Source organism: Miscanthus floridulus, chromosome 16, assembly GCF_019320115.1.
Source record: "Miscanthus floridulus cultivar M001 chromosome 16, ASM1932011v1, whole genome shotgun sequence".
NCBI classification, from domain to species: domain Eukaryota; kingdom Viridiplantae; phylum Streptophyta; class Magnoliopsida; order Poales; family Poaceae; genus Miscanthus; species Miscanthus floridulus.
Window position 1 is genome coordinate 63,101,764 of NC_089595.1, and position 9,099 is coordinate 63,110,862.

A 9,099-nucleotide genomic window follows, 5' to 3' on the forward strand; every position below is an offset into this window, starting at 1 on the left:
ATTCATCCGTGAAATAGCATTGAAAAAATGAACCGTTATCTGAAAATATCACTGTTTACACCAAAATTTGGGAAGAAGAACACGGAAACTCAAAGCTTCTAGGATTGTGTCATCGAGAAATTGATTAGATGAGAATCGGTATCAGCTAATTTAGATGTAATATCGGAATCGGCTATTTTATGGATGATGTCAGTAGACGACGTCAATGGGCTATACTTGAGTGGCGCTAAAGAGATGTGTCGGACTCTACGAATAAGGGAAATTGGGGTCCAAGTTATTATTAAATTAGAAAATTTTCTTTTATTCCAAGAATTATAATGAGTCGTATTTGAATAGGATTCATATTTAGGTTCTGGGTATAAATATTAGACCCTGGTTATTGTAAGAAAGGACGAACATTCAACCAATACAATCTTTTTGGCTTTCGTCATCGCAGTAGTAGTAGGAGTACTGTAGATCTCGACGAGTTCTTCAGCAAACAGAGCTACATCGATTGATCGACCTCCAGCTTGCTTGTGAACACCGGCACGACTTGTATTATGCTTGTAAAGCTACATCAGCTGATTGATCTTTTATGAGCCATAGTATAAGTTAGTTATCGATCTCTATCATAGTTTGTAAGGCTACATCAGCTGATTGATCTCTTACCAATCATAATATAGATCAAATTTATCGATCTTATGTTAAATAACCTATTATTTAATACAATATCAACAGTTATTGAATCTGCTAAGATCAGTAAAATTTTCCTTGCAGTTTTTGGTTGATTCACCAGTTATCGATCTTGCTATAATTAATATTTTATTAATTATAACAAAATCACCCGATTGAGATAGAGATAGATCGATATCATATCATCTTAATTAGTCGTCCTTTGATCTGGTCACGCTTCAAGTCTTATAATTGATGGCTTAATTCCGCTAGATCGACTGTTTTATCTCTATTATAGTCAAACATAGTATGCATCCAAACACATGTCTCAATCTTAAATGAACTCACTAGTTAATGAGATCTAATCCAATGACACTACCATTGCTGCATCGATCCGATCGAACCTCACTAGTAAGACTTTAGATTAGAAATTATCGATTATTGGTCTTGTTCATGATTAAGATATGTACTCTGTTTGTTTGCTATGACTGCATCAGCTATTTTAGCCGATTTGCCTATACTCTCACGCATATAGTATGTTTTCATGAATCTGTCAATATATAGATGGTTTTATAGATTCTTTGGCTTTAGCTTATTATCATTATCATAGCTGCATTGATCCGGTCGAATCTCACTGTTGATGATAATAGATTAGAGTCAAAATTGTTTGTAGAATCATTTATATTAGACAATTGATTTGTTCGCATGTTTCCTTCAAACTTATTGGCTCGACGCTTTACATCAATCATGTCCCATCTAGCTGATGACACTTTTCTGATGTTCTATGAGTATTGGTTATTTTGATTTGTATCATTATCATTTAATATTAGCCGATAATCCTTGAGTTAAAGATCTTCGTTTCATGGATACGCTGGATATCGACTATTTAGTCGATAGCCTCATTGAATCGGCTATCTAGCCATACATTTAGAACTGTTTGGTGCAACACCGACATGTTCCACCTTAAATTACTGATAAGATTTTCTCTCCTTGTCAATTGTAGGTCAAATTGACTGGCACGTCGTTGGGTTTTTAGAATCGGCTGGTTCTATGTTGAAGCCAAGTAGATCTCTGGTCTCGTTCCACTTAGATCTTCTGGCTTGCTGTGTGTTGATCACATCGCCACATTTTTGTGTCAACATACTTTTTGGCACGCCCGGTGGGACCACTATCGTCATGGCGGTTCACAACAACAAGAACATTCTTATGGTACCTTATGAAGACTTACCTGATGAGGATAAAGATATCATTAGTAAGGCTATAGAGGTGTTTCAGAATAAGTGTTTGTTGTCATACACCAAAACACGTGATAATAAAGTTATCTAGAAATATCCACTGCCGAGAGTTTTGATGAATAGACAGTCAGATACAGACGAAGCTGATGATAGGTGTTTCTTTGTAGAAGCTGTCAACAAATCTATTCATGATGCAATGTTGAATCATAATATAGCCTTCTTTAATACATTTCACAATACCAGGTGTTTTATGGATTTCCACTTAATCAAGTTGGACCGGCCTATTACAATATTCCACATCCGTTGACTTAGGGGACTAATCAAGCGGTACTAGCCATCAAGAAGCAGTACTAGCTAAGAGTGATGATGCCCAGGCAATTTAGAATTTATCTGAGCAAATTCAGGGTGCTACTACTAATCAAATGCAATATAATCATGGATCTTCAATGCAGCATGTGCAACAACCGACAGGGCAAGTTCAGACTTAGATGGTTAATTTTGGTACGTCAGGCCAAATATCACCGTCGGCTCAAAAAATAGCACCATCAGTTTAAAGGATTCATAGAGATATAGATCCTAATGTTTTCAATCAGAGATTTCAAGCAGTAAATCAGCAAGGGGCTCGACTGATAGATATTCCACAAGAATATCATTATGATTCAGATTATAATACTCTCAATATGATTCCAAATCCAGGATATCAAGGTAGTCAGAATTTCAATCTGCAAATGGGTCAGCAATTGCCAAGAAATTCAAACTTAAATGCTGATGAATTATTGCTCAGAGTAACTAAAATGATGAAAAATTAGTTTGGTTTAAAACCAAAAGGGCAGACTTTTCATACAAACGTCCATATCCAGAGTGGTATGATTTAGTGGCCCTTCATACGAATTACAAGCTTCTAGAATTTGCTAAGTTCACTGGTTAAGATAGCACAAGCACAATAAAACATGTCAGTTGATATCTTACTCAGTTGGGTGAAGCCTCTATTGAGGAAGCGCATTGAGTTTGTTTCTTTTCTTTGTCCCTATTAGGACCAGCTTTCACTTGGTTTTCATCACTAGCAGTTAATTCTATTACCAATTGGAGTGATCTTGAAAAGAAATTTTGTACATATTTCTACACCAGGACAAGGGAAAGAAAGATCACATATTTGACAACTATAAAGCAAAGGGCTAATGAATCGGGTGCTGAGTTCCTTCAGAGATTCCGAGAAATAAGAAACTTATGCTTTTTGTTCAATTTGACTAATGATCAACTAGCTGTATTGGTCATTCAAGGAATGTTATCGATATGGAGAGAAAAGTTGTTTGGGCAAGAATTTGATAATTTAGGTCCGTTGGCTCAATGGGTGGCAACACTTAATAGCCAATTCTAGAATATGCGTAGAGATACCTGATTCTAGAAGAATGCTACAATTGCTGATGCTTATAATCCATATTTAGTCAATGATGGTGATGAAGAAGAGGAGATTGTTGTAGCTGATTGGAATTGAGGTAAAAAGATAGTAATGGTTCCAAATCCTTGGGGAAAAGAAGTTGAAGAAAGCTATGATTTTGATGTTACAAAAGCAGACAAACTTTTTGATTTCTTGCTTGAGAAGGGACAGATTAAACTACCTACCAATCATGTTATATTACCTCCCGATCAGTTGAAGAATAAGAAGTTCAGCAAGTACCATAACACTACTTCTCATACTATTAATGATTGTAGGATTTTTCAGCAGCATATATAGAGGGCTATTCAACAAGGGAAGCTTAAATTTGATACAGCTCGAAAAATAAAAGTTAATGATAATCCTTTCCCAAAGGATCAGAATATGGTTGATGCTAAGTTGATCAAAGGGAAAGTTAAAGTTTTAACATCAACCAGAGCAAGAGAAACTAGAATAGTTGATCTGGAGATGTAAATATTGGCTGATGAATATAGAGAAATCAAAAAGCGTCGTGATCAACAAAAGAACCGATATGAGAAGGGAGAAACGTCGAGAGATGGTGCGATGAGACCACATGTTACATCTCGAATTCTATTGAATAAATGACAATGACAGAAGGAGAAAGATTATTAATATTGTTTAGAAGAAAAGGAATATCAACGTCAACAAGAAGAAGACAGATATGAAAGTGAACAAGCTGAGTCACATTGGAATTGCCATTTCTTCAGACATTGTTGGAACGAAGGTTTGAGATTGCCTACTAGGAATAATTGCCTAGAATTTAACAAACAATATTGAGAGTTTAGGTAATCTCAAGTCAACTGCCGGTTTATCCATGATCGAATTGAATATCAACGTAATGATGTGGATCAGCGCTTAAAAAATAGAAGCATTCATGATCGGCTTGGAAAGCGAGTTGTTGATTAGAATTGGGCTGATTACGAAGAAGAAGAGAATGAAAAGTATGTTTGCTAGGAAGGACAGTGGTGTCTAGGAGGTTTAACAAGAAGTCAGAAGAGAAGAGTACAATGCCTAAGGAGTATAGAATTAGAACAGGCTCATAAATCTAATAAACCGCAAGTATGACGTGCTAAAGAAACAACCGATAAGGGTCAACCATTGGCTAATATTCAAATGACTTTTCTTTTACCATTTGAATTTAAAGCTCCAGCAATCAAGAAGTCTATTCGGATTTTGATGAATCAGAGTATGAAGAGATGGCAGCCCAGTTGACATTGATACAGCAAGCTATATTTGATAAACCAATTAAGCATAGGCGTTTAATGGCTTTATATGTGAAATGTTTTGTTGATGGGAAGCCGATGAGTAAAATGTTAGTTGATGGAGGTGCTTCTATTAATCTAATGCCTTATACTACTTTTAACAAGCTTAGTAAAGGACCAGAAGATCTGATTAAGACTGACATGATACTTAAGGATTTTGGGGTAATGCGTCGAAGACCAGGGGGCAATAAATGTTGAATTGACAATTGAAAGCAAGACTTTGCTCACTACATTCTTTGTCATTGACAAAAAGGGTTCATATAGTTTACTCCTTGGTCATGATTGGATTCATGCCAATTGTTGTGTACCATCGACTATGCATCAATGCTTGATTTAGTGGCATGGAGACAATGTTGAGCTAGTTCATGCTGATGATTCTGTGAGTATAGCAACAACTGATCCAATGTATTGGGAACTAGAAGATTTTGAGTATTTTTCTGGCGAACAATGGGAAGGACACTTTATTAAGATCAATGATGAAGGCCAACAACCGATCCGAGCAGTCGGTTCTGAATGTTTGTTTTAATGGATAATCCAATAGATGGTATAGGTGGTAAATTAGGACATGGCTTTACGTCGGCCAATGAGTTAGAAGAAATGAATATTGGTCCTGGAGATAGGCCTAGGCCAACGTATGTAATTGCTAAGTTGGATACTGAGTATAAGCAAGAATTGATAGGTTTGTTAAATGAATTTAAAGATTGTTTTGCTTGGGAATATTATGAAATGCCTGGTTTAGATCGGTCAATTGTTGAATATCGGTTGCCAATCAAACCTAGATATCTGCCATTTAAACAAGCTCCAAGGAGATTCAATCCAAATGTTCTTGATGACATTAAGAAGGAGAATGAAAGACTACTAGAAGCAAAATTTATCCGACCTTGTCGATATATAGAGTGGATATTGAGTGTAGTTCCTGTGTATAAGAAAAATAGGAACTTGCGCCTTCTTTCAAGGAAAACTGAAGAATACCACCATGGTCCATCAGCAATGTGGGATATTGGAGCTGATACTTTTGAGGCTGATTTTGAGGGTGGTGCTGATTTTCTTGAGCATGCTGATCTGTCACTTGATGAACCAGACCTTGAAAGAGTTCTAGAAGATCTTGGGGCGCTAGGAATAACTGAAAGCTCTGGTGTTGCTGCTGGGTCTGACTGAAGATGTTGGATCGATGGATTGATGGATGATTGCCAGTTTGCCATGGCCAGCTGCTGTTCATGCATCATCATTTCATCACTTTATCAGTTATCGTTTTATCATTTCATCATGTCATGTCCTTAATCTAGTTGCTATGTTATGTGTGTGTGTGTCGTACCTAAGTTTGAATTATGGCTTGATGGCCTGAACGTTATGCCTTGAACTGTTGAACGTTATGCCCTGAACCATGTTATGTTATGTAATATTTATGGTATGTTTTATTTTTTATTTTTTATATATATTGCCGTATCCCCGTATCTGCATTTTGGGGAAAATGGCGTATCGGAGTATCGCCGTATCGCGTACCGGTATCCGTATCCGCGTATCCGTGCAATTTAGCACAAGATTCACCTGAAGAATGTAATCAAGCATCCCCAGATTTACCACAAAAAAAGCAGTGAACTGGTGAAGCAATTCTTTGCATGCTTGGAGATATGAAGACTTCATTTCGAGATGCTCTAAAATCCACCGAGCCATTACCATTGCCTCAGGTCACTCCTCCTGCTGAAATACTTGCTGCACTTGAACAAATACCAGATTTAGCTAGATGTGACCTTTTGTGGGCTTATGGGAAGCTGATCCTTAATGAATGTTTATTCCAAGCGCTTATGGAACTGCCTATGGACTTCAGGAAAGAATGGCTCCTTACGTTGAATTAGAGCAATGGTGGCTAATCAAGGGATGTAATGTACGCTTGCTGTTATGTAATATGGAACTGCCTATGTACGCTTGCTGTTATGGCCCCTTTTAAATTAGGTGTTGTGAAATGTCGTGGTACTTGTAAGAGAGTTGGAATATTGATCATCAAGTATTGACTCTATAATAGATGCTTGTGATCAACATTTATGTGCTGCTGTCATCGATTATTTTCCACGTTTTTAATGATATTATTTCAGTTTCTACTATTTTTTCTGAATATTTTCATGTTTTTTTGTGTAAAGTGATAATATAATCATCCAATAAATGTGCAAGTTGTGAAATACATATTACAATGCATTTACATCATTGTAGACAACCCAGACTACAATTCAACGTTTGTACATCCAAACAGGAATTGGAATTGGTTGATTCCAGCAATCAACTACTTGCACATCCAAAAAATGGCATTGCTATTTGAGGTCATTTCCAATTCCCCTCAGCTTTGGTATTCTGGGCCAATTCAATTCCTCAGCCTCAATATCTACATCCAAACAGAGCCTTAATAGATTCATCTCGCAAATTAGTCTCGATATGTGTAATTAGTTTTGTAATTAATCTATGTTTAATACTCCAAATTAGTGTCCAAACATCCGATGTGACGGGGACTAAAGTTTAGTTCTTGGAACCAAACACCTAAGTATGGTGCAACAGACCCGACAGACAAATTAAATGCATGGAAAGGTTCATGCATCTGATCTACATTGCGAAGCTAGAAAGATATGAGCACATACAAGGAATGCCTATTGTGGTAAATGTAGATGTGCTCCTTCAAGCCATCACTTCAGAGATGCAGAGAAGCTCGATCAGATAAGGAAGGAGAATCAACAACTCCTAACTATACAGGAGCCTGATTTCAGAAAGTCCAATTGCTACGCTAGCACAGCTAACATTCCAGACCAAACTCCAATGCTTTTCCACATTGGACTCATTAGCCGAATAAGATCAAAGATCAGCACAACAAACATAATTTCTAACAACATTAGGAGCCCAACCAATGCAGCTGAAAACAACAGAAGTAAAACCCACAGCCATGGATTATTGAAACCACAACATACAAAATAGATTATATGCCCTACCATAGTAGGGCAACAGGATAGCACAGGCTAACTTCAAACATTAATAAAAGTGGACTAAGCTCCTTCAACTACATCTACATCCTTAGAATTCATAGCAGAAAGTAGTCTAGCCTAATGAAAAACTAAAACATAAGCAAACAAAGTTCTTGTGGATTTAAGACCAAATTCCTCGTTTGTTTAACAGTCTTACCACTTGTTAACAACTAGAGTTGCCACAGTGAGGTCGCACAAGTGCACAACGTTCCAGAAGTACCAAACGCACCTTTAGAACGAGAGAGATATGAAGCAAACCTTGGAGATGCTGCCGTATGAAGACGACGAGTAGAAGCAGCGAGAACGGCAATATCTGTTCAATCCACCGCGCAACGTGGTGCACGTCGTACCGCTGGTACGCACGGTCCCCGCCCCCGTTCCCCGACGTGCCGGCCCCACCACCGTTTGCCTCCGCGTCCGTAGCGCCTGCTCCCCTGCCCGCAGCGGACGCCTGGTCAACCTCCGGGCCGGCGGTCGTCTCGATCAAGTCCTCCAACGAGGTCCCCGCGGCCGGCCCGCCCGTGGCCTCCGTGTCGCCTGGGCCGCCCTGGATCCGGATCGAAACCTCCCCGTCCACAGCGGCGGCGGCGGCGGCGGAGAGAAGGCCATCGACCTCCGACGCCGACAACGGCGACGAGGGCCCCGCGGACGGGTGGTGCGCTGCCAGGGCAGGGCCGGACTGGACGACGCCGGAGTACTCGAGGAGGGCCGCGAGGGGGGCCTGGAGGAGGCTGGAGGCGGAGAAATTGAGGCCATATCGGCGGAGGCCAGAGGGCGCGACGCCAGCGCTCTGACTGGGTCCCCGGCGATCGGAGCCCCCAGCCGGTGGGTCCATCGCCGTCGCCGGCGAAACCCTATATGCCGGCGTCGCACGCGGAGCGGGCCCGACGACGCGGAGACGACCTCTGGAACGGGAGATTTGGAGATCACGTTGGCTTTTCTTGGGTTGGTCTTCTTCGCCTTCTGTTTTGCTTCGGCGTCTGCCTTCACCATAGCGAATTTTTTATTTTTAACACTTTTTTAAACTAATTTTAAATCTAACATTTTTAAATCTAATACTGTTTAAATTTTTTTTCAAAATTAACATTTTTGGCCGCGCGCTATTTTCCTTATCGCGGCAAAAGGCCTGTGCCGCGTCATGCATGGTGGCGCGGCGAGAGGGATGACGTGGCGACGACCGGGGCGCTGACCGGTGACTTGGCAGGGTCTGCCGCGCCATCCCTCACGGCGCGGCAGTCCCAGATAAATATCGCCCACCGCACGCACGCCCGCGCCCGCCCGCCTGCCCGCACGCGGCCGCCGCGCCTGGCCGCCTGCCTACCGCACCCGCCGCACCTTCGCGCCCGCCTGCCGCCTGCCTGCCCGCCATGCGTGCCCGCCGCCGCGCCTGCCCGCCGCGTCTGCCGCCGTGGCCGCACGCCGCACCGGCCGCGCCATGAACGCAGGAGCGCCACAGCCGCCGGCCGCCCGCTGCGCCCTGCGGCCACGCA

The 9,099-nt window shown here is 41.0% G+C and overlaps 1 protein-coding gene across 1 annotated transcript; it reads right to left on the reverse strand.

Annotated features, from left to right (window-relative positions):
- Nucleotides 1-6,874: 6,874 nt before the first annotated feature.
- On the reverse strand, nucleotides 6,875-8,582 carry LOC136514183 (dirigent protein 10-like). Its single transcript, XM_066508175.1, has 2 exons — nucleotides 7,868-8,582; nucleotides 6,875-6,981 (listed from the first exon to the last, which is right to left on the reverse strand). The coding sequence occupies exons 1-2, from the start codon at nucleotides 8,442-8,444 to the stop codon at nucleotides 6,911-6,913; spliced, it is 648 nt and encodes a 215-aa protein (XP_066364272.1). The 5' UTR covers nucleotides 8,445-8,582; the 3' UTR covers nucleotides 6,875-6,910.
- Nucleotides 8,583-9,099: the final 517 nt, after the last annotated feature.

Excerpts from the sequence above, each read along its gene's own strand:
- LOC136514183 (XM_066508175.1), bottom strand. The coding sequence starts at position 8,444 with ATGGACCCACCGGCTGGGGGCTCCGATCGCCGGGGACCCAGTCAGAGC. Across the intron at positions 6,982-7,867 it reads CATACGGCAGCATCTCCAAG|ATATTGAGGCTGAGGAATTG; the intron begins GTTTGCTTCATA and ends GTTTGGATGTAG.